Source organism: Nelusetta ayraudi, unplaced genomic scaffold (assembly GCF_046127955.1).
Source record: "Nelusetta ayraudi isolate G7.1 ecotype Tasmania unplaced genomic scaffold, CSIRO-AGI_Nayr_v1 ptg000004l, whole genome shotgun sequence".
Lineage (NCBI taxonomy): Eukaryota > Metazoa > Chordata > Actinopteri > Tetraodontiformes > Monacanthidae > Nelusetta > Nelusetta ayraudi.
In genome coordinates, this window is record NW_027466054.1 from 6,018,417 (window position 1) to 6,042,655 (window position 24,239).

Sequence of the window (24,239 nt, forward strand, 5' to 3'; positions counted from 1 at the left end):
AGAAAAAGCAACAGGGCGTCTGAAATAACTAGAGCAACAACAGAAGCACAGTGGAAGAAATTTATTAGTTTGTTTTTTTTTCATTTAATACATAAAGATGTAAATGAAGTGTTCATATATAGAAATGTGTGAGAGCGCGAGAGATTATAAAAAGTATCAAAATCATCCGTTAGACAGTACTAGAAAAACAGTCATGTAAATCCTAACCTCTCAGCATTTAGATAATTTGCAGATTAACAGATGGGGAATTTTAAATAATTTAATGCATGGCCTGTACATTGTGGAGGGGAGGGTGCATATCGCAGAGAAAATAGCAACTCAGTCCACTGATAAATGTAAGACATGGCCAAAAAAGTATTTTTAAAACATCATACTGAAACTAGTGTTTCACAGCACTGATCAGTCAAAATGTTTCCTGTAACAAAGACAAGTATGTATTTGACCAAAAATTGGCAAGAGGAGGGAAATCATTTGGAATGAATGAAATTGGGATGTGTGGTTAAATAACACTGCAGTCCTGCTGCTGGAGGGCCTCACTGATACAAGTGCACAGCTCTTGGGGGTCCGCTTTCACTTCTCCTCAGCAGCTGGGAACATGCAGCATAATTTGTTGCGTCACAGATTGAATGTGGAAAAGGGGACGTGGTTTTGGAAACAAATCGGATAAGACAGTAAACTTCAGTCAACTGAAAATAGAAAGACAGCGAAGTTGACAAAAGCCACTGAGCAACAAAACATCTCTGAGGTTTAATTTTCACTTGAAACCTCTATATTGCCTTTTCCCCTTCCTCCAGTGTCCCTTTTACCTCCCACTTTGAAATGGGAACAACAAACAATTGAACACTTAAAAGTATTCAAACTATTGCAAGAGAGAGCGACATGGAAAGCAACTGGGATTGCCAGCTGCACTTTTAAATCAGTGGTACAATATTAGAGTTGAAACCGCATTTGGTGGAGCAATTAAAATGATATCAGAGCTCATTGTTCTGAAACTGATCTTAAACACATTCTTTCTGAGAAAATCTTGATTCTGGCCAGGAGCCAGCTGACTTTAGATCTGAAAGTCTTTCATAAAGGGTAAAGTAAAAAGTGTAACCTCTGGAGAATCACATGAGGTGTGATATGCGTCCCCTGGCTGCAGCCTTCAAAGTGTTTTCAGCTTTGCCTCCAGCACCGACGATATAAACAATGTCCTCTGGCATTCTTGTCTGCCCTCGTCTTCTAAATCTTCCAGAAGATTTTCTTTCTGAACAGCAGGTAAGAGATGAAAACCCAAATAGAGGTGGCCAAAAGGTTCTGGGTCAGGTGCTCGGTGTGGGATTGGCTGTCTGCCATCCTCCAGCGGAAGGGAAAGTACTGTGCAAACACTTCGTGACCAACGTACACAAGAATAGAGTTCATACCTGCAGTAGGATCACACACACAAGGAAGAGAGGAACAGCTTGGATCAACAACAACGACAACAACAACTTCCTGTGGGTAATCAAGCACTCATCTGGAGGGTGATTTTAAAATTCCCCACCACAAACTATAAACATTTTGCACAGCCTTTACAACTGGCTGCATTATAATAACTGTCTCCACTATGATGCCCTCTTGTGTCTGTGCATGATCAGTGCCTGGGTTATTACATCTTTACTTTTGTTTTCCTATTTACTTTCATGCAGTCAGTCTTTGGGCTAACAAATAAAATAATGACAAGAGAATAGAAAAGATCAAATTATGTCACATTTCATGTTTGCAGGCCAATTTTAACCATCAAGCACGTCATCAAGGCAGAACGGTGGCACAGTGGTTAGCACTGTCATGAAGAAAGTTACAGACAATTCACAACTTTTATCGCAGGTGGAGGGTTACGCATGGCCTTTGTGTTTGTCTGAATGAATATCTAGGTTCCTCCATGGCTGCTCCTGTGCTCAGGGTCATGGAGGAGCTGGAGTCTATCGCAAGTGTGTTGTTGTGAGAGTGGGGTTACAATGTTGCCAATTAACCTAATGAGCATGGCTTGGGGATTGAACCGACAGCCTTCATGTTGTAAAGTACCAGTGCTAACCACTGACGGAACCTGCCTGAGAAAGTAAGAATTACTGAGTACATTAAACTTTAAAAAAAAACAAAAAACAATTGTTAATATGAGCAATTAATGATTCTTGGCTTACCAGGATAGTAGAAAGGTGCTCCGGACCACCACTTCTTCACATCCACAATGTAATAAATCACAGCTAAGAGCACATAGGCAAAGCTGGCCAAAGTCGTCACATAGGACAAAGACCTGAGAGGGAAAACGGAGTTCATATACACATTAACCCTGAGCAGTACATCCATCATGGGACAAACTATAAATGTCACAAAGCGTTTAGAGATTACAGTTTATGAGCCACAGTGTTGGATGACTAGTGAGGAGAAAACGCATAGAACAAGGTAAACACAGTTGGTTGGCTACAGTTAAAATAGTCAAGGCTGCAGCTTCTCAAACATTAGGTCAAAATACCAAAAGAAATTGATCATCACAAAGCAAGACAAAGGGAAGCTGGAGCGTAGCTGGTATCCCTTGTATTCCCCGGTGCTCTTCGTAGGAGTAAGTTTTCATCAGGCAAAGTACTGGAAAAAAAATGTAGGTCCAGGCATTTAAATCTCAGAATGCAAAAAAAAGGAAACCTACCACAAGTTCTTGTTGACAGGAATGAAGCCCTGGTTTGCTGAGCACTTGGTCAGGGTAGCTGAGATGACACCCTGCAGATTAAAGGAAACTTTAAGAAAAACATTTCCTAAATGTGCAAAGAAGAAAAAAAACTGCCAAAGATTTGAATATAGATCTGGTTTAACAAGTGATTCATCAAACCAATAAATCAAGAGAACATGCTGCAGAACGGTTAGATATGGAAGTCAGTGTACTTACCAAAATGAGGCCCCAAATTAAAAACCTTGACATGATACTCCTAGGAAGGTCTCTGTAGTGTAGTATTATTTTTCCAGCCTGGTGACAATAATGTTTTATTTAATATCAGCAATTCTGATGCAAGCGACAAAAGAGAGAAAAACCAAACAAATAAAGCCGTCAAACAGACGTTACAAACCTGTAGTCCTAGAAAAGCCATGAGGATGGAGTTGATGCTGCCGAGAACTCCTTCTGGGTCATACGGCACATGAGTTGCATAAATGACCTAAATTGAATAGAAGTAAACGTGTGTTAATATGGATAGTTGACCTTTACAGCACCTAAAAAATTTGGATAGCTGGGGCTCAGACATGCAAAAGTATAGAAATCATGCCAACAGCTCATAGTATGGATAAGATGTCCTAACAGGAGACAAACCCGAAACGAAGGATGCTGGTAGATGTGGTTTTCTCCAAGCAGCCATCGGTCAATGTAAGCAGCTGCTCCGCCGGTGCAGTTCGGATACAGGCCCATGTCCCCAATCCCACCGGGTCCCAGATAGCCACTGTCCAGAAAACAGGGAGACAACAGTCACTCATAAAAGTGGAATAAAAAGTTAACAAATGATAAAGTGAAAGACTAATTTTATTTATTACCCCCTTTTTGGCCTTTCACTCAGACAAACAATTGCTGCGTGCATTTACATCAATTCTGCATCAGAATTTAGCAACTAACTGCTGTCAACACACACAACATATTGCAAAAATGAGTTTGACTTTTAAATATAAACCACGTTCCACATTAAAAAAAACAAAAAACGAAGAAGTAAAAACTAGGTAAAAATGAAGATGTGCACTCTCAGATACCCAGTGATCTAATCATTCCAATCATCATTCCAATCTGAAAGCAAACCTAGCTCAGAGAGTTTACTTGGTAGACATTGTGGTTTGGATGTTATCGCTGACATTTAGGTCACATTTTGCAATGATGCGATTGTGAGGCGTAGCTTGACAGGCTGACGAAAACGCCTGGGAGTAAAGATAACCAATCACTTCTCTCAATCTGTGAATAAATCTGTTGCCAAGCAAGATCTGGTTGAATTTCCAGAGTTTGAAATGTACTTTCAGGTCAGTCTTACAATGTCTTTCATTTTAAATGCATTTTAGCTCGGCCTGTATCACATTGCACTAAAAGCAAGAGCAGCAGCAGATTCTGAAGATACACTCTGTATTTGTTTAGAATGCGCAACATGAGACAAAATGTGTTCTATGTATAGATTTAAATGCCTTCCTTAAATATTAACTTCCGTCCTCATCATTGACACTATTGGTTTTAGTTGTTTCATCTCAGCTTATAATATTTTATTGATACATTTTAGCTATACAGATACTAAACAGGAATATGTATGCACCAGCACTCTTAAGACGTGTGCAATATCTTATGGACGAATCCCTTGAAAACGTAGACGTTTAAAATGCGCAAACACAAATGTAGTGTGAACAAATGTGTCCCGTTTGACTCACGTTGGGCAGTCTGGTACGGGAAGGAGGAAAGTGAGGCAGAGCCAGACAATTTCTAGGACGAGCACGCAGAGCCAGGCGGGCCAGTACATCAAGACGTCAACACCTTTCGACCACCAAACCTCCTGAAAACATCAGATTCACATGTCAGAGCACTGAGGTGACGTTATTAGATAATAGTAAAAAGGTTAAAGATCAAATGGTTGGCTGACCGGGGTATAGACATCGAGGTGACCTCTCGCCACCAACAGGTCCAGGCACGCTACAACCAGGTAGGACCAGGCCAGGCGCTGCAGCACACCCGGGATGCGGAGGTTGTCCCAAGATACTGTGCAACATGTCAGGCAGGTGGTTAGCACACAGGGCCACACACTGGGATGAACTGACCCACAAACGCTCTCCGGGTTTGATATACAATCGTGAAAGAGGGCCGTCTGCACTCACATGGACCGTGGCAGTAGCTTGGGTTGATGACGATGAGACCGATGAGGAACAGCTGAAGGCTTCTCTGCACAGCTTTCCACAGCAGCGACAGGCGGGTGGAGCCGGCGCGGAGCAGCGAGTTGATGGACAGGGCGATGGACGTCCCCATTATAAACACAAACCTAACATAAAAGAAAGCAAAAAGTCACAAAGGGATAACTGAAATGGGGATGCAGATACATGTTTGTGACTATAGATTAATTGAAAGTGCTGAGGAATGAATGAGACCATATTGGTTCAATTTTAAGAATTCTGCTGTAGAGAAGCTCAATATATTGGCAGGATGAGATTACAATGGCCAAGTTTACAGATCAATGAAGCTTTTTTTTCAAATTAAAAACAGAGCTTACTGTGTGTTAACTCTTACTCACTATATACCAAACTGATACCAAAATATGCAATTGGGCTCACCAGGGGAAGACCAAATCTGCAACAGTAAGGCCTGAGAGGAGAAGAAATAGAGGTTAAGAGGTATCAGTGACACCTCTGACTCACTGTATGGTTGAAAGTAAATGAGGCTCACCATTCCAGCTCTCATGCTTGAAAAACCAGTAGCGCCCACCTCCGTAGTTCACAAACACCATGATGACAAGAGAGATACTGACAGCAAATACAGGAAATTCAAGGTTACTGAAAGGCATTCAAATGTGATAGACCAACATAAATATTTATGAGATATTAGATACAGATTTCAATAAATATGTGACAATTTTTTGAGAACTTAGATAGATAGATAGATAGATAGATAGATAGATGTGCTTTATTGATCCCAAATTGGGAAACTACACTGTTGCAGCGCTTAAAAGAACAGTACTAAATATACACTATACAGCAGTTACAAAAACACTCAAATCAATATATGTACAACAAACAACCAAAGCAGATGTGCAAAAGACAGTGACATTGACAGAAAAGCAAGGTTTTCTAAACCATTAGTGCATTAAATGCCATTGAGTCGAGGAAACTGGTCAGAATGACAGAGAGCATGGAAGACTTTCATTCTGTGGATTGATGATTATAATGAGCATCATGAAGTGTGTAGTAGTGTGGTGGCGAGGTGGTGTAAGGGTGAGTTCTTACCCTCTAAATGTATCCAGGGATTGCAGCCTCTTGCTGCTCGTGGGGGGTGGTGGGAGGATGTTGTCAGTGACTGGTGCAGTGGTCATGCCCGGGGAGCCCAGCTCCTTCATAACAAAAAGACATCGGCACTGCTTCACTGGAGAAGCTGACACTTGAGCACACAGAGTTACAAAGCAATGGGACCAGAGTGGAAAACTAAATTAAATTTGTTCCTTAAACCAACTCTTTCTAACCCTGCAAGGCAGGTGACTGCACAGGCTTTAACTGTAACTCAGATGACATCCAACGGTTGTATGACAAAGTACAGCTTCGTGATTTTCTGAAAATAATTCAAAGCCCCGTAAAAACAATTATTCAGCCATGGCAACTAAAACGACACTTTGCTTCCTTGTTTCACTGTAGCTAAAGCGCAACTTCTGCTTTTTCTGCTTTGCGAGGTGCAGCTGGACAAACCCATCTCTATCGTCCATGAAACACTCACAGAGTTGATGAGTCGCTCTGTCTCCATAGCGCCACCTATTCGAAAAAGTAAGGCCTTCACAACTTCAAGCCTGGACAGGAAGAAATAAAACAGTCATGAAGCATTTCTGGCATGTAAAGAATATGGGACATATTAGTTTCTAAAACTTGATGAATGCGTAAAAACAAATGGTGCTTCCGTACCTTAAAAGTGTCTTTCCGATGGTGAACAGCAGAGCCAGTCCAGTGAAGATTAGAAAAGCTATGAGGATGGCTGTATGGAGAAAAGGCACAGTATATAAATACAGCTAAAACAGGATATATAGGGTTTTTTATTTTATTTTATTTTATTTTTTAACTTTGAAAGCTCACGTATGTAGCTGTTGACAGGATCCGCAAGGGTCATGAGAGAACAGTTGACCACGGAAGAGTTGGTTGGGTTTTTCAGCCAGAGATCGTAGATCCCGTGCTCCCCAAAGTGGAATGCAAGCCTGAAATCGATTCAAACAAGCCATGAAACATCAAAAGAGCCACGTGTGTGTGTCACTGACACATTTCTGAAACTCTGTGTGCGCAGACTGATAAATACTGAATTTAGCAGCTTAGTTCATCTTTACAATTCATATCACATGTTTAACGAACTGATGTGGTTTGATTGATGATCAACGTGATCAATGCGCAAATGTCGCAGTGGCATTTTCAGATTCCTTGGTTCACACGCCCACTGGCCACTTTATTCTGTACACCTTGCTAGCACCATGTAAACAGGAGGCAAAGCGTACATGTGTGCAGACATCCATGTAGAAATGTTGCTGACACACTTGGTTTGCAACCAGCGGTTATTTGAGTAGCTTAAATGAGTCCACTCATTCCCCTTTGACCCCTGGCTTCCTGGATATTTTTTTTGTCTTCTGGGACCACCCTCTGTAAAAACCCTAGAGATGGTTATGTTGTTGTGGAAATCCCAGTAACGTTGTGGGAATTTCCTTTGGATCAGCTGAGGAGAGTTGCCTTTGTGCCGTTTTATTCTGCAGAGGAAGCTAATCTAACAAGAAGAGCTGTCTGGTCAGAGTAGCTCGCAGCAAGGAACATGTACAGTTTCATACAAGGTTGCATGACGCATATGTGATGTTCTTGTGAGAAACCGTTTGGGTTTTCTGGGCTCCAAGTGCAGCCAGAGATCCTCCCTAAGATATCAAGGTCAGTGTCAGGTGGTGGTGATAGGCTCTGAATGGAGGCAAGGAGCCTCCTTACTGACAGTGCAGCAAAGAGTACTCATTAAGCAGAAACAGGTGTCCCTGAGGTTCAGCAGAAGAAGCAAAGGTTGTATAGAAGGCACGGTTATACAGGTCTAATGCAAGATAAAAAATAAAAAAAATCCACGACAATCAGCAGTTTGTGAGACACTCAGACCAGCCTGTCAACAACAATGAGGCTCCATTCAAAGTCACTTCAATTCCTCTTTCTCTCCAATTCTGATGCTCGCTTTGAACTTCAGGAAACTGTCATATGATCTTCATGCAACACAATGTATGTTTTTTGTGTGGTTGTGTGGTCTGATTTGAAATTAGAAAGGAGGAACAGGCTTCAGACACTTTTATGGAAGTTGAGAACAGTTTAACAGTATCAGTGACAAGTTCTTAAAATATAAAAAGCGAATGGATTTTTGCCCTCTCCCTATAATACTACATATTACCAAAAATCATAGATATATCTAGATGACATATTTTATCTCCAAAGCTGTCAAGGTAATCAATAAAATGAGGACCAGATAATCCTGCATAGATTTGTGTTTTTGACTTTGCAAGTGCAAGCAATCAGTATTCTGTGTATATTAAATGAATGCATACGTTTAAATGTGCTAGAATTTTGATAAGACGTTCAAATGGGTACAACAAAAGTCACATGACATTGGGGTGAACAAAAAAGTTTTCATGCTCTGATTTGTATGTCCCTGATGATAAAGAAAGCAATCATTTTCAAGATCTTCTGAAATGTGTCAACTCTGAAATATTTGCAATCTATTCTTTAATCCTATGTATTTATAAATTGGCAACATTACTATGAGAATTGACGTTGACCAAATTTTGTTTAACACATCTTTAAATTCTTATGTATAATGTATTCTGGCATATGTGAGAGGTCCATATTTACTATCTTACGTGCAGAACGCCGTGGCCAAGGAGCTGTTGAGCTGCAGAGTAATCTCATGCTGCGTGTTCACCGCAAAATCCACCGAGCCTGGCTGGCCTGGACTGGGGGCTGCGCGTACCACTCCCAGCTGCTGGTACGAACACTGCAACACAAGGAAACACATCAGAAGATCAGTGGAACAAGCTGACCCGCCTGAAGGAGGACGAGAGAGGGCCGACCTGGTAGCAGCGCTCTGACACCCAAGACACCACCACGTCTGTGCTAAGCTCATTGTTGATGGTCAGTCGAGCCTCGTCCATCTTTAGGGCTCTGTGCTTGCGTAGAGGGAGATCCGCTGGGAACAGAAGAAATCACAGCCGGCGAGATGAGCCAATCAATTTGCAAGACAAGAAAAATGCATAGAGAATCTTTCAGCCCAGAGTATAAACTTGACCACACCCAACTGTGTTTGATCGACCTCATTAAAAATAGCCAAATGAATTGTGACACCTACACTAGTATAATTACTGAACTTCTGAGAATTAAGCCTTTCTTTAAAAACAGCCAAATGAATTGTGACACCCTACAGCTTTATAATTCATGAACTTCTGATAATTAAGCGCCGTCCTTTCGTACAGCTTATTATGTAAACAGCCACATCATCGTGAGCGAGAGAAACCCTACCGCAAAGATTCACTTTATTAAACTTTACCTCAAGCCTGCTGTGGTCCACTGATATCACTGAAGACAAGAGAACGGGTACTCCATAGTTCACTGGGCACTACGGCCACGTAGCAAAGAATAGACAATTCGACCATCCAGCTGCAGCAATTCGGCAGCAGCCTGACGTCCCAGCTTGCCAGGAGGACAGCATGTGAGAGGGCTGAAGTCATGGCTGCTGAGCCGCGGTCACATGCTAAAATTAAGCCGTAACCTAGCACCAGGAGGGAAGTTCAAACGTTTGTGGATGTTCCTCTGATCGTACACTCCCTGTTCCTGTTACTGCTGCCGCCACCACATCAGCAGTTTGCCCCGATTCGGTTTACTTGATAAGTATACCGTTCGAATTAGAAGCAACGTTTGCGTTACGTTACAATGTGTTTCAAAGTGCTGTGTCAGTCAGTAGACAAGCGAAAGTGATGTGAAGGTGTGTGAAGGATGCAAACTGGAGCGCCATTGCAGCGCTAGTAAGGTGGCTAGGATGCATTAGCACGCTGGAGACTTTTTCTTTTCGCGTCCTTGCGTACTACTTACATGTGGATAGCGCTGTCAGCGGCGCGACGTAAACGGCTACGACCACAACAAGAGTGGCGAGGGAAAACACGAGAGACTCCCGAGATTGTGACATCTCTTTCGGCCTGGAGTTCCAAGTTACATTTGAGACTTCTGAGATTCTCTCCCCCCTTTTCCTTCGTGCCGTTCTTCTTGTCATGCCAAATTCGAGTCGTTCCTTGTTTTGACAGTGTATGGGAAGCGCTAAGGGCCAAAGTTAAAAACAGGCGCTAGGCAGTTTATTGACCCCTACTATCCCAAGAGGCTTCGTGTGAAAAACTGTTGTGTACCAAGTCAAAACGTAAAATTCACAAGTTGCAGAGCATTTCGTGATTTCTTTCTCCCAGTTTTACCCCCAACTGATTTCATTGCATTTTAAACTCCACTGACGGACACATTGCTTTGTAAACATTAAGGACATACTAGGGAGACATACATTTCTATCCAGTTTGCCCAACTGTGCCAGTTAAACATTATAAAGTCATTAATCATTGTCCTGGTTTGTGGGACTTCTAAGCGTTTATGCTAAGGATACTGTAATTTAGTTAACACAATGTTGATGATGTTGCATTATGGTGGTTGCTTGTATATTATTGTCAGTGTTTGACACTACTCTAAATCTAAAGTCTCTGAATCACTTTGTGATTTTAGATTTGTAAAAAGGTGCTATATAAAACGTACCTGCTACTTACCAGCCTGGAGGTCCGTCTGTCCCTAAATGCGGGCAGGTAACCCTTAGGTTATAATTCAGGAGTTGTGTTTAAAAGTGCTCAATTCTCAAACGCAAGTCAGGTCTTGTAGGCTGAAATCAGGAAGATCCCATTAAGCAGGGCGCAATCGTCACAATCGAATCATTCTATTAAAAACCTTTATTCATGTGATTAAAGTGTTGATTGGATTTGTTTACAAAAGAAAATGACATTTGTTAGATTAGATAACGAAACAATAAGTTATACGAGATACCAGTACATTTAAAACAATATATATATATATTGGCTCCCGTCCATAAACGTAGTAGGTAGTAACTATAATAAAGTGTTTATGGGGTCACAGGACTCATCAAAGCAGACTGAAATTGTAAACACTGGAGCACTTGGCTTGGAAACAGTGCGCTTTAAAGTCGTTGGTGGAAACAGTGCGCTTTAAAGTAGCATATAACGTATCCATTTTCAGGCAGCCTCATCATGACTTCCATTAGCTACATTTTGGATTCTGGCTGTAAGCAGCGGGGGGTCTGACTGACACTCTACGACTGCTGTCACGCTGCCCAGGTTTTGAAAGTCCCTTTGACGCATGCGCCACAGCAACGGTCGCAGGAAAGTAAATCGAGCATCGAGTTATTCAACGCCGCCTCCCATTTTCGTCATCGCAATGGCAGATAAACAAAATATCCAGAAGAGGTAACGTTTCATTAATTGCCTTAACATATTCTAAAATAGAACCGAAAGTCTTGAAATAACACTAATGTCTGGCAAACATTTACAGCTTGTTGGTTAGTTGTTCAACGTTACTTTTTGAGATGGGTGTGTACATTCCGCCGCTAGCTGTGTGAGCTAACATTTTCAGTCATCTCTTCTTGTGCTGTACTTTGTTTCAGCGTGAAAATAGCTGCCGGAGCCGTGGTTTGTGTTGAGAGTGAAATAAGGGGCGACGTCACCATAGGTAAGCTCCATGTCTTCGAGTAATATGTGGATGAAATTTGGAATCGACCAGCAGAAGGATTTTAAGCGTTACAGCACGAGATATTGTCGTCCCAGGTCCCAGGACTGTAGTCCACCCGAAGGCTCGCATCATTGCAGAGGCAGGACCCATAGTCATTGGGGAAGGCAACTTGATCGAGGAGCAGGCTCTCATTATTAATGGGTCAGTTGAGTCTTCATGATACTTTAGCACGTATTATCCCCTTCATCCAGATACTGACAGTGTGTTCTGAACTATCTCACAGATATCCCGAGAACATCACGCCAGAGACAGAAGTGGAACCAAAGACGATGACAATTGGCATGAATAATGTATTTGAAGTTGGCTGTGGTATCCTTTCTGAAATGTCTGCCCACATCTGAATATGATTGATTTTACACCTATCCAAGCCCAAGTTATGGAACCCCTTTAAATCACTGAATCTCACTGACGAAGAGCAAAGCAGAAAATTGGGAGTCCAGAATGAAATCATTGACTTAACAGCTGTAAACGGGATTAACATCAGTACTCAAAGTGACAGTCCAGTAGTATATGAGCCCCAGCAGCTAAGGGCAGATTCTGTTCGGTACATGGCGAAGAAGAAGAAGATTTTTTGATTTTTACAACCAGAAGAAGAAGACTCTACCACAACATGAAAACAGCACTACTCTGCCACAGTGCATTACAATGAGAACACATAAACAGTCGTCTAAAGTCATAATACTTGGACAACACATAGGTACGTTTTCTGTCATGACACACAAGCTATATTGTATACTTTGACAGACATATTATCCATTTTGATTGGACCACCAGTGTGAAATTACCAGTCCATCAGTGGCATTGCTTAGTAATTTACTTGCTCAATAGTTACTACTAAACATGGCCTTAGCTTTTCACTCACAGTATCTCAAGCTCTAAAAATCGGGGACAACAATGTGATAGAATCAAAAGGTGTGTAACGCAGTTAACGAAAAACTGTCAAAAGATAAGCATGTACCTGATAAACGGTTTCATTTTTGGTGATTTTTTTTTTTTCTTGTGTGTGTCTTATGTGTGCAGCTGACGTTGGTAGGAATGTGATCCTCACCAGTGGCTGTATCATTGGAGCTTTTTGTCAGGTCAACACCTGTGAGGTCATCCCAGAGAACACGGTCATCTATGGCTCAGGGTGTATGAGGCGGGTTCAGACAGAGAGGCCCCAGGTGAGCAATACAATTCTTTATTTTTGTTTTCTTAATTTGTCTATTTAAACAAATCTGTTGTTGTAGGTTTGTACCTGGTGATATCTCTGGCCACATCCACACACTGCACCTTGTCTGCCTTAACTATTTCTGTTCTAAAAATCACTTTCTAACTGTGCTTCAAATGCTTTTTTTATGAATAGATATGGTGCTTTTGCAGTCATCACTTCACTGTTTTTATTTTGTTGTCTCCACAGCCCCAAACTCTTCAGTTGGACTTTCTGATGAAGATCTTGCCTAACTACCATCATTTGAAGAAAACAGTGAAAGCAGGCCACAATGCAAGCTAAATTTTATGTAATTACTTTCTCAAAACTGTATAGCTTGCAAACTCTTTTTGAATTAGTGTTGGCAAAAACAAAGTAAGAATGTATTTAATATTGTATTGTGTAACTTGCTTCAGCAGTATTTTATTAGTGCTGTTTTTGTTAACTGGTATTTTATACTTCAGCAAAAAGGCACTTCTTTAACCTGCTGTTGTGCTGTTTTTTTATGACCAATGAACTTCTTGTATTCATCTCATGTCACTCGACTTCTCTTAATCAATCCAGGAAGTCCTTTTTGTTCTTGTTGTTGCCTTTCAGTTTGTGCAAACAAACAAAAATTTAATGAATTTAAACTCAAATGAGAAATGTTTCTCACTGGTTTCAAAAATTGCTCTGTATGTTTTGGTAAATGCAAGCACACAATAAAAAAAAAAATAACCTTATGTTTCCTTTCTTAGAATAAAATGCTTTAAATGACCCCTAAGTGTATATAATTCACTATATGATTAATTTTTAATTTATTTGTGATGAAAGAACACTTCCTACAGATGGAATTTCAATGCTCATTTGTCATTGATTACAATTATGGCTTTGGAGATTTTTTTTTTTTTTCCTTTTTTTTTTAAATTCTGAAATAAATAGCATTCAACTGGCTGATCATTGGTTATTTGTCACTGTAGTGCACATTAAGTTTACTGTCACCTCGTCATATATGAATACAAGTTGTCTTGCTGTGCCATGACGACCGGAAGGATTTCAATACATTTGAAATGTCAATGGAAATCCAGCAAGTCTGAGCCAGAGCAGGCTCCTGCTCTGCATCTCCAGCCACGTCATACTTGCTGATTTTTCTATCCTTTACATCGAGCCGCAGTGTTTCACTTCTTCACAGGAACACCATCTGAGTAATCCTCCAGGACACCCGCCAAGTGGTTATTGTATCCCTTGAAGGGTCTCTTTCTCTGCCCAAGCTGTTTTTTCCTCTTTGGGACACACAGCTGAAGGATTACATTGTAAAAGTTAGGTATAATTCTTTAAACAGCTTGGTTATTAGTGAAATCAATCACAGCAAGGATATTTTCACATGTCTAAGCTACAATAAAACAAAGAATTGAACACTGACCACTTTCCTTGGCGCTGCTTTTTGCATCGAGGAAATTCCTTGTTTATTGAGGTACTGCTCGATCTTCTCTTCATCCATGGAATCAACTGGAACACTTCGCCACAGTCTCTGGAATGCTGTGTTTCAAATAAAATCAAATGACAATCACCAGACTCAGTACATTAGAAAAAATAACCTACATGAACTTTTATTTAGGTATATAGTATGTAGGTAGTCCTATGCAACAAAGAACTGTTGCACAAAGAAAGCAAAGGGCACCTTCATCCACACTGAACTGGAAGCGTTTATCATTGTAGAACAGGATCTTTTTCTTGTCTGGCATATTCACAGAGATGATCTGATCCCCCAAAGCCTGTGAACAAATGTTTAATGAGCAGTAGTGTATCTCCTCTGTCAACTGGCATAATGTTCTGCTCTCACACTGATTGGCACACTCATCCTTTCACTTTATACAAACTCAGATTTGCTGCTTATGACCTTGATGGCCTTGGCTGAGTTGGGTAGCCCCTCCTCCACGTCGTCCAGCAGCACCCCTCCGAGGCCCAGCTGGTCGTGTTTATCCAGCAGTCTCAGCAGAGCTTTCTTGTCCTTCAGGTTGTGCTTGGGCTTGAAGCCGTACGTCCCGTCACGGACCTCGATTTTGGGGTTGTTGACTAAAGCCTTAGCGTGACAGCACAGCGTGTCCAGAGATGTTGATTCGTCTTTATGTGATTTTATGGTGTAAATGTTACACAAGTTAAATAAATAACTGTACAATCAGATTGTGAACAACATTGAGGTTAATATTTGTTTCCTGAAGCCTCAAATCTTTCTGGGAGCAGCAGAAATGTCATAGAGCGCTGAGCAGATCCATGTTCTGGACTGGTGGTGGTGGTGGTACAACTTGCCCATGTGAGTGAACTCGCTGTTTATATTAAAATAAATGCTAATAAACACTCAATATTAGAAAATTACAAGTTATTTGATTTTTGTGACAGTACTTCACCAAAGACCAGGTAAACCCAGCCTTACATTAACAAATGATGCTGATGGAGATTTAACTTGTGGGGAAAAAATACATTTTACACTTCAGCACACCTCATTCATGAGCCACTGTTTCTGTTTGATGCTGAGGTCTAAAAGATTGGTCTCATTTAGAATCTCATCCAGGGTCAAGAAGTGAGTGTTGCCATTGTGATGCCTTGTCTGTAAGAAAGAAAAGCATCATTAGCATATTGTGCATAATTCTGCCGTTATTTTTGCTTTCTAAAAATAAGCTGTGTACATCAATGAACACCCCCCAAAAATGAGAAAAACTCATGATTTTCCTTTTTTTCTCAGTCTGCCCTTTAAAAACTGAGTTTTTGGAATAAGGAAGTTGTGATGTCACAAAGGGAACTGATACTTCTCTGAGGTAAAAGGGGAAAAAAAACAACCTATCTCCAGCCAGGCCATTATTCCACCGCCTGAGTCCACTTCCCTAATGCTTTGTTTTTCCTCCCTTCCAAAGACAAGGAAGGCTAAAATTGCTGTTTCTGGAGGCTTTTCCGCAGGCTTTTTTGTGATTTAAATGAGGCTTCTATGCTGGTACACAGGTGGAAAAATAATCTGAACACATACCTTCATGGAAAGAAAAACACACATTTGAAGGGAGAAAATTAAATTCTTAGTTAAACTCCACTGAATCTATGACACTGAAATAGTATCTAAACATGAGAAAAGTAAGAGTGGAAAGTAGAGGAAATGAATAGAGGGCCAAAATATCTCCGCTGACAGACCTTCATGCAATCCACAATTTTGGGTAAAGGGCCAAACTTGAACCCCGAGTTCCCCTTGACATTAACATTGTCGTTACTGGACTCTGTGGAAGAAAACAGACTTATTATACACACACACACACTGTGTGGAGAGCTCTGTGGAGAGCTGTGTTTCTCCAGAGAGCAAGATGAAGAACCCCCGGAGTGGAATCCATCAATTAATCATCGATCACTCAATCAATACTTGTATCCACCAGCTTTGCTAAAACAATTATGTGAAATTACATCATCCAAACAAGAAGGTATCAGCCATGTTTTGAAAGATAGACTCAATAGGCAGCAGTACAGGGAAAAGTCAGTTTGTATGCAGCTCATGACCAACATCATTTTAAGAAAAAAATATCTATAAAGTTAAATACTGAACCCATATGTTGCACATGTGTTTAAAATGGGCCAAATGTCAGTAGCTGAAGTGTGTGTGTGTGTGTGTGTGTTTGTACAGTATGTGTGGCCGGCTGGTCCTGATCTCTGCTGGAGAACCATAGTGCTGCTCCCCCTCAACAGTCTGGGTGCCTGAGGTCTGGAATCAGTAGCGACTGCCAATCAATGGCGAAAGCAGACACAGAGTCGTGAATGATTCATGGTGTGGGCGGGATGTTTCTGTTGCCAGGAGCCACGCCGCGATTGTGACGGGCCTGCTAACGAATGGCGCAGAGGCAGGGCTTAAAGAGAGCGGAGCGGGTGATGGAGAAGAGCAGCCGGTGCCACTGAGTGCAGAGGGGTGATGAGCCGCAAGGAGGCGGCGGTAGAGAGGAGTGCGCGGGGTGTGTGTGTGAGGGTGAGACGCGAGACTGCATGTGAGTGGAAAGCAGGTCGGGAGAGGGAACGCGGGGGAGGGAAGCGAGTGGGAGACAGTGCATCAAGACGAAGAAGGGGGAAAGGAGGAAGAGCGGGAGAGCGCATCTGCTGACCTGCATCATTGAACAGCTGAGCCAGACGCACAGGTGAGTCGGCAGATTTTCACACACAGCATCAGCAGAGGATTTTCTGCATACGCACATTACTGTCTGCATACACACATCTACATTCCACTCTCACTGTGGGCTGTGGATGCACATCTTATGAGATTAAGGATGCACTCTACAGGGCAAAACTGCTGCATGATTGCACTGTAAAGATAACTCAGCAAAGATCTGATTGTGGTACCAACACTGCTACAACACAAACAAACAAACAAAATCTCTGTCTATTTTTAGCATGGCTGCAGACATCACACACGCGGAGGTCTGTGCTCTCTTTGGGTTTCTGTGTTTCTTTAGCATCTTGTCTGCCTGTGCGTGACTCGCTGCAAACTGCATCTTGATAAGCAAAATCAGTAATAAACCTCAACGACGAGCAGAGCCATCCAGAGGCATTTGGAATGAATTTACTGCGCTTGTATTTGTGCATACTAAAGGAGATTCTCTCTTTCTGTGTGTGTGTATTTGTGTGTTTGGTGACACACAGCTTGCGTGGCCAGGAGCACCTTTAAAGAGCCTGACTGGGGTGGGGCTCCGCAGGGAGCCAATCTGTCCTTATGTCTGCGAACAGTCTGACAGAAGGAGGATGAGAGAGCCTGGGGGTGGAGTGAGGGAGGGCGGGAGGCGGGGGTTGGTATTACTGTAGACAAATTAGTAGAGTATGTTGTTGTCATGACAATGGCCTAACGTGAGGTGGTCATTGTGAGCCATGTCTGCGCTGAGAGGACGCAGCAACAGGGAGTCAAGTGATCGGCTTATGTAACAGCAACAAATCACAACTCACGGCAACAAATTTGGTGTACAGTGCACACAGATGTGCCAAAGCCTGTTGCCATAAACGGAGTGCCAGCTAACAGCCAACAGAGTGAGTCAACTGTGTGTGACCCCAAACAGTCATTATGGTCACAATCACTCCCAGACGAACACCGTTGAAGCAACTGTGTGATTTTGTTTCAGTGTGCAGCACAGGCTGGTTGCACGTTACGACCCGCTGATCACTTTGTGGCTTTGTCGCACGTAGCTTCTGTTCAATATTTCTCCAATGGAAGCTCTATATACTGAGCCTGCTGTTGACACACATTCGAGCAAAACCTATTTGTTTTTAGCCTTTTGTTTTTTGTACCTTACACATGTTTGGAGGGACACCAAAACACTCAGTGCGTTTACATGGCACTAGAGAAATTCGAATTATTGCCTTAGTCCGATTATGATCGGAGAACTCACGTGCATGTAAACACCTTAGTCCGATTATGATCGGAGTTTGAGAACTCCGATTGGAATCGGAGAACTCCGATTGATATAGCTTGATAAGCTCTGCATGTAAACGCAGTGACTGTGACCGCACAGTGGTCTCAGATGGTGGAACAAACACCTGCACGAGGGTGAATCTGCGAATCGCTTTAGATATATGTTCCCCTTGTGACACCACAAAGGGCCATTATTTAAACCGATGTGTTTTAACACAGACTTCCTTAAAAGTGGAGCAAGTGAAAAAGAAGGACCGGCTCATCGCTGACAGGCCAGTGACACAAATCGTTAGAAAACAATAGTGAGGTATTTTTTCTATATTGGCCCCTTAAAGAAATGCACAAGCAGAACACCACAGGTTCAGCCAACTGTGAAGAGAAGCACTCAGGCTCTTTCTATGCTCCACTTCAGTAATGTAGGTCAGCTTTCTTCGTCAAACTGAGTCACAAAGTGTCTGTATGTGTGTGCATGTGCGTGTATTTTGCATTGGGATCACTGTTCCTTGAGGATTTAGAAATGGAACGCCTTGGTGGTGGATGTCAATAGAAAGCTGCTTTAGAACGAGGGGAGGAGAGGGAAATGATAAGGCATAATAACCTGATGTTTGATTAAAATTCCTGAACAAAATCAGGCTGAATTTTAACAGTAATGCTGTTGTAGGGGGACCGCTGGCTTTCGCGTGTCCGCGCCCCGTTACCTTCAGGGATCCACTCCAGAGTCGTAAAAACGTTTTAACATAAATTATTTTATTCCAGTTTCGTTCAAGAGTTCACACAGGTTGGATAAAAACAGGACGGGACACGGTAAGAAACCGTGTGTCTCCACTGCTTCCACGTCCGTGGCACAAAAATCAAAAAGCACCTGCGTGCGAGGCTGCTGGCTCTCTTAAAGCCGCAGTGCTGCCAGCGTTGGAATTCAAACGGTCCATTACAGCCGAAATAATGAACAAATAATCACATTCAACCGAAAGTAATCTGAAACAAAAGGCTGTTAGTTCAATATGTAAATTTGAAGCACAAAATATATTTGAATAACATAATAGAAAAAAACGAAAATAGGCAGACTCATCGTTGCCTCTTACAGCTGTTGTCTTTCACTCCTGTTGGTTATACAGTTTAGTTGTAGTAATGAAAGAGGATTTCTCGATTATTGGAGGACAAGGCCACATCTTTCATATCTGTGCTCTGAAATAATTAGGCACTAGAAGAAAATGATCCGGGATGCAGCTGAGATGCAGTAAATATAGCATGGCAGGAAGAAGAAAAAATACCCCAAAGGTGCCTGAACTTGCATCTTTTAACGTTTTTTGGCATGGAGCTGCTATTGAACTATTAAAGAGAAAAAGAGGTAAACCAAGTCAATTGAAACTGATTCCTTGGCCTGAGTTTACCTCCCAGAATGAGTGAAGCGAGGACACTGAGAGTGTGTTTCAAGCCATTTAGCCAATGAACCGTATCAGGTTTACCTTGCTGCAAAAACAAGAGTGCTGCTCATTTAGGGAGACTTGAAACTGAAAACGCAGGTGGTCTGGGTGCAGCAGGCTGCCTGACCTGGAGAGTTCATTTCCTCCAGTTGCATGGTCGCCCTCCTGACCACCTGAAATTAAAACTCAAGCTCTCAACACTGCCCAGGCATTCAATTCCATCTTTCCTCCTCCTTCACACTAGGGAATCATGGTCAACGCCACTGGCATGCTACACCCCAGCGAGCTGCCCTGGCACGGAGAGGCCATTCCCCTCTCCCGGGTCTCCATGCAGGTGCAGGAGGTCTACCCGTTCCACGACGGCTGGAACGTGGCCTGCTTCATCATCCTCCTGCTCTTCATCCTCACCGTCCTGTCCCTCACCGCCCTGGCCGTGCTCTACGAGCTGCTGGACTGCGGTTGCTGCACCAAGGGCAAGACGCATCGGCAGCTACAGACGGAGGGGCCGAGCAGCTGCGGCAAGCTCATGACCAGCATTTGCACGGAACCCGAGTCCCACACCGAGGTGGTATAGGGACGGCGGAGGAATGAGGTGACGGCAGGGGCTTGGGTTTCACCCGTCGAACTTGGCAAATCAGACAGCAATCGGACCCAGCGGGAATCGACACGAAACAAACAAACAAAAAAAGATCTTCTGGAGCTGCTCAGTCGTGATTAAAGTCGCTACTCGAAGATGTGTTGGGAACAGACAACAAGAGGTTGTAGAATACATTCCACAACATTCTATTTTAACAGATTTTTGCTTTAATTTTGTAAATAGTGCATACACATGTACTGTCACGCCCACTAATTGCGTGGGGTGCACCATGAAAGCCATGTTTACATGAAAAAAGGCACTCTGAAAAAGAGAGAGTGCTGCAAGTGCTGCCAGTGTCACAAAAATAATATTTGAGACGGTGCTCCAAATGTGCCTGAAAAACACTATAGGCATCACAACAGCCTGATGTATAATTAGCGGTGGCTGTTTGATTCTTTATTAACTATATTTGGTTCCATAAACCCGAGTGAACAGCGCACACTTGAGAATGGTGAAATAGTGAAATGGTGATTAATGGTGGATACTGAAAACAACACAAACGGACGTCCGCCTTCCCTGCAGGACGATAGAAACGATCCCGGCCTGGCCGGGCAGCTGTGCTTCAGTCTGTGTTTATCTGCTACTTAGTAACTTGTGCACAATTGTTGTCAACATGTCAAGGATTCCTGTGTTGTTCCATGAAAAGTGGCATTTGGTTGCTTGCACAGTGGTGTGATTTACCATGTCCTAGTTAGCACAGTGTATGAGTCTGTATGCCTTACCACAAATGGCCTATGTAATTGTCACTGAATTATGTATTATTAATATGATCGCTAATTGTTTTTTTTCTGTTAAAAGAACAAATAAAGAATTTTATATGTGTAAACTTATGTAATATGTTTTTTGTGTGCCACATGATGCCCAAATCAGGCTTCAGAGTTCTGCTAGGCAAAATAAGAAAAAACTATAAAATCTTGTATACAATATTGATTTTTTTTTTTCCCTGTTAAAAGAACAAATACAGAAAAATAATTTCATATGTGTAAACTCAGACGCCTCCAGGCTGTAGGGACGCCACTTTTGGTTTTGTGCTGATAATGTCACATGGCAGTACAGCTGTCAGTCTTTTATCTACGATCCCATGTGTGTTTGATTCATTGTTGATCATACCTGAATTATTTAATGAATGCTCATGCTTTATTTCCAATATTTAATAATAAATTTGGCCACTGATTCAATCAGACTGAACTGCGGTCACTGTTAGTGCCAAGTGTGGCATTTTTCTTCTCTATCTGCTCCATCATCTGTGCACTCGATTCGCAAAATACATGGTCAAAAAAAAGAAAAAAAAATATGACGGTCCAGCTTCTTGTTGCAACAGATTGCAGTTGTAACAAACTAAAAACATGGCCGTATGCTGTAAAGAAGTGCCAGAGAAAGGAAAGCTAAAGAAAGTGTCACCATTTGAATAGGGAAGAAATTAGACCTCTAATAACATGATTATACATTACTGTTTACTGTACACAACTCTGATGAGTTCTCCAATCATGTGCGAAGGCAATCTGAACCTGTATTGGATTCTGTTGACTTGTAAACAGTGATGCTCGTGTTGCAAATATAAAACCAGAAAACTCGTCTTTGGTCTGACAACAATCCTGCTGTGTGGCGCCATCACAAAGTTTGTCTGTACCGTGACATGTATTTCAGATGTCCTGCAGTCACCACTAATAACTGAGGAGACACTGTTTGAGACACACATTGTCCTTTGCAAGACATTTGTTAGTTGGAATGATGTGCAGTGGCTGCTGAGTGACAAGGATGCATTGAGGAATAATTGTGTTTCATAGTCAATTTGGGCCTTACACATTCTGCAGACATCCTCATTATATTCCCATCTCCTGGCTAAAATCCAAGCCTTCCTAACACTGCATCTGCATTCAAAGTGGAGTCGTGAACTCTGCCTGGCCTGCCAGCAAATTTAGTCATCGTTGTAGGCTTCAGTTTTGTAGTCAGTAAACCAAGTGACGGCCCGATGTCTGTAACTTCAGGCATCACAGTTCAACATAAAGAAAACATGAAATCTTGCATGCATGTATAAAAATGACTGACTTGACTTTGAAAATATAGCTACTGGCTGGAGCTGCGCTTGTACCCCATGTCCTTAGATCTCCTCACTTACCAGCACTAAGGTTTGACCCCGAAGAACTCCCACCATCAACTATGGGTTGCTTCTTCTTGTGTGTCCCAGAGTCTGAACTCACTGGTCTCTTCTCTACGGCTGGAGTGGACAGAGCCCTCTTCTTGAACCGCTCCCCCTCTCTCAGTAGGGCCGGATCCATCCTGGCCACAAGAACACAAAATGCCCATGAAAGAACAAGATGCGAAAAAGAAAATAAAAATCAAACCAAGACAGACATTTCTTGCACAGCAGCCAGATATAATGCTGGATTAAATCATGGTTGACAGTTGGCCCAGTTTTACAGGGATGAAAGCTACAGTGGTCTAGATCCAGGTGATTCATACACTTCCCTAGTTATTCTATACAACATATTGAATAAGTTCAGGACAAGGCTGCAGAAAACAGAGGCCTAACTGACATTACTGCATCAATGAAGTAGAAACAATACTAAAAAATAATACACTTATTATATAATATACATATTTAGAATATAATATAATATGATATAATATAATATAATACACATATTTTAACAAAACATCCCTGGTCAAGATCTGAGATCCTGACAACTGTAGGAAAGTAAAAGTTGTGAGCTTTTTAAAACCAATTGGTTTCTGTTGTAATACTTCCATGGACTATATCAAAATAGTCCATTGGAATTCCATTAAAAGTCCAATGTGTCCCTAAATAGCAAATTATATCTTTAATAAGTATTCTTACTGAAATACCTCATTGCACAAATTATGGGCAGAATGAAAGAAGCCAAACATACATTATAATGACTTAACCAGCAGCTTTCGTACAGCAGTGTGGATTGGCAGAGGCCCGGTGTTCCCCTCAAAATCTGAACGTCAGCCCAGAGCCCGTACACTGTCTTTAATGTCTTCACTCAAAAGACATTAAGGACACTTCCCCGGGAAAATGTTTGCATGCACGGTTCGTCACTAATTCCCTCTCGATCATACGCCTCGTTCACCTGCTGAGCTTCTTCCATCTTATCTTGCAAGTCAGCAATGACGCAGGGATAACAAACAGACCACCAGTCAGTGCTCTGTGTTAATGCACAGGAGCGTTGTCCTCTCCGCAGAGGAATGCAACAGAGTACAGAGGATAACAGTGGCTGGCCCTGTGGTGACAGGTCACTAAGCTGCTCATTGCACAAATCCAGCTGTGGACTCAGGTGTTTTTTTTAGGAACATCTTACTCCACCTCATTTCAAAGTCCAAAGGCCATCGCTACTGGTTACTTCTTAACTAAGTTTTGAGGGCAGCTGCTTCAAAGTGACCCTATTATGGTAGATTTAATACATTGATTTATTTTCAAAAATGAAGGTTTGTTTATTTGAAAAACTCCTAATTCTGCCTGTACAGGCCTTAAAAAGCTCTGTCTTGGAACTGCACACTCCCTTGTGATTGGCCAGATGGCTACTAGCTCCAATGCAGCGACGCCTCGCCCTCATTTATAATAATGTCTGCAGAGGCGTTGCTAGGATAACACGGAAAAAGCCAGCCCACGTAGAAATGCAGCAGTTGTCATGTTTAGTATTGTGTGTATCAGTTGCCATGCTGGTAACACAAAAAATGCTAAATGCTAAGTATTTCATATGCGGACCCCTTTCAGAAGATTTCATTTAAGATGAGATGATGCGATATAGACCAATCATGTTAAAGCAGACCAATTCACATCTTTGACTCAGTTTAGCCTTTACAGGCTTCTTATTGGGGCAGGAGGCCACATTAGCCGTGCATCACGGCACCATCATCAGTATGTTTAGCCACAATGCACTGCAGGGCTTCGAGAAACTCTCGTCACACTCAAACTAGATGAATACAAAACCAAGTTGCCAACTTCTTTTTAAACTGCTGCAGAGGAGTGAATTGTTTTAGCAAGTCTTGCAGTCGCTTGCTCCATATTGTCAT

The 24,239-nt window shown here is 42.1% G+C and overlaps 4 protein-coding genes across 8 annotated transcripts; 2 read left to right on the forward strand and 2 right to left on the reverse strand.

Moving 5' to 3' along the window:
* Window positions 1–46: 46 nt before the first annotated feature.
* On the reverse strand, window positions 47–10,018 carry hgsnat (heparan-alpha-glucosaminide N-acetyltransferase). 4 transcript variants are annotated; one of them, XM_076031076.1, is made up of 19 exons: window positions 9,808–10,017; window positions 9,266–9,294; window positions 8,793–8,908; window positions 8,583–8,716; window positions 6,793–6,911; window positions 6,625–6,694; window positions 6,443–6,512; window positions 5,962–6,065; window positions 5,405–5,481; window positions 5,293–5,323; window positions 4,843–5,003; window positions 4,611–4,726; window positions 4,402–4,523; window positions 3,317–3,443; window positions 3,078–3,164; window positions 2,900–2,977; window positions 2,663–2,733; window positions 2,160–2,272; window positions 47–1,403 (listed from the first exon to the last, which is right to left on the reverse strand). In XM_076031076.1, exons 3-19 carry the CDS (start codon window positions 8,871–8,873, stop codon window positions 1,222–1,224), a joined length of 1,743 nt encoding a protein of 580 aa, XP_075887191.1. In that variant the 5' UTR covers window positions 8,874–8,908; window positions 9,266–9,294; window positions 9,808–10,017; the 3' UTR covers window positions 47–1,221. The 4 variants fall into 4 exon arrangements, with proteins under 4 accessions (XP_075887191.1, XP_075887163.1, XP_075887182.1 ...); XM_076031048.1 differs by lacking the exon at window positions 9,266–9,294; XM_076031067.1 differs by lacking the exon at window positions 9,808–10,017 and having other exon boundaries at window positions 9,266–9,509.
* Window positions 10,019–11,062: 1,044 nt separating this feature from the next.
* LOC142891516 (dynactin subunit 6-like) lies at window positions 11,063–13,669 on the forward strand. The gene is made up of 7 exons (XM_076031124.1): window positions 11,063–11,225; window positions 11,423–11,487; window positions 11,583–11,688; window positions 11,771–11,856; window positions 12,412–12,459; window positions 12,568–12,710; window positions 12,947–13,669. Exons 1-7 carry the CDS (start codon window positions 11,119–11,121, stop codon window positions 13,037–13,039), a joined length of 648 nt encoding a protein of 215 aa, XP_075887239.1. The 5' UTR covers window positions 11,063–11,118; the 3' UTR covers window positions 13,040–13,669.
* Window positions 13,334–23,130, reverse strand: LOC142891498 (general transcription factor IIE subunit 2-like). The gene is made up of 8 exons (XM_076031089.1): window positions 23,093–23,130; window positions 22,321–22,481; window positions 15,896–15,978; window positions 15,216–15,323; window positions 14,616–14,798; window positions 14,397–14,490; window positions 14,139–14,254; window positions 13,334–14,013 (listed from the first exon to the last, which is right to left on the reverse strand). Coding segments are annotated over exons 1-8 (867 nt in total). The 5' UTR covers window positions 23,095–23,130; the 3' UTR covers window positions 13,334–13,893.
* Window positions 16,739–21,777, forward strand: smim18 (small integral membrane protein 18). Of its 2 annotated transcripts, XM_076031139.1 has the most exons (3): window positions 16,763–16,878; window positions 17,131–17,158; window positions 19,809–21,777. In XM_076031139.1, exons 2-3 carry the CDS (start codon window positions 17,132–17,134, stop codon window positions 20,136–20,138), a joined length of 357 nt encoding a protein of 118 aa, XP_075887254.1. In that variant the 5' UTR covers window positions 16,763–16,878; window position 17,131; the 3' UTR covers window positions 20,139–21,777. The 2 variants fall into 2 exon arrangements, with proteins under 2 accessions (XP_075887264.1, XP_075887254.1); XM_076031149.1 differs by lacking the exon at window positions 17,131–17,158 and having other exon boundaries at window positions 16,739–16,878.
* Window positions 23,131–24,239: the final 1,109 nt, after the last annotated feature.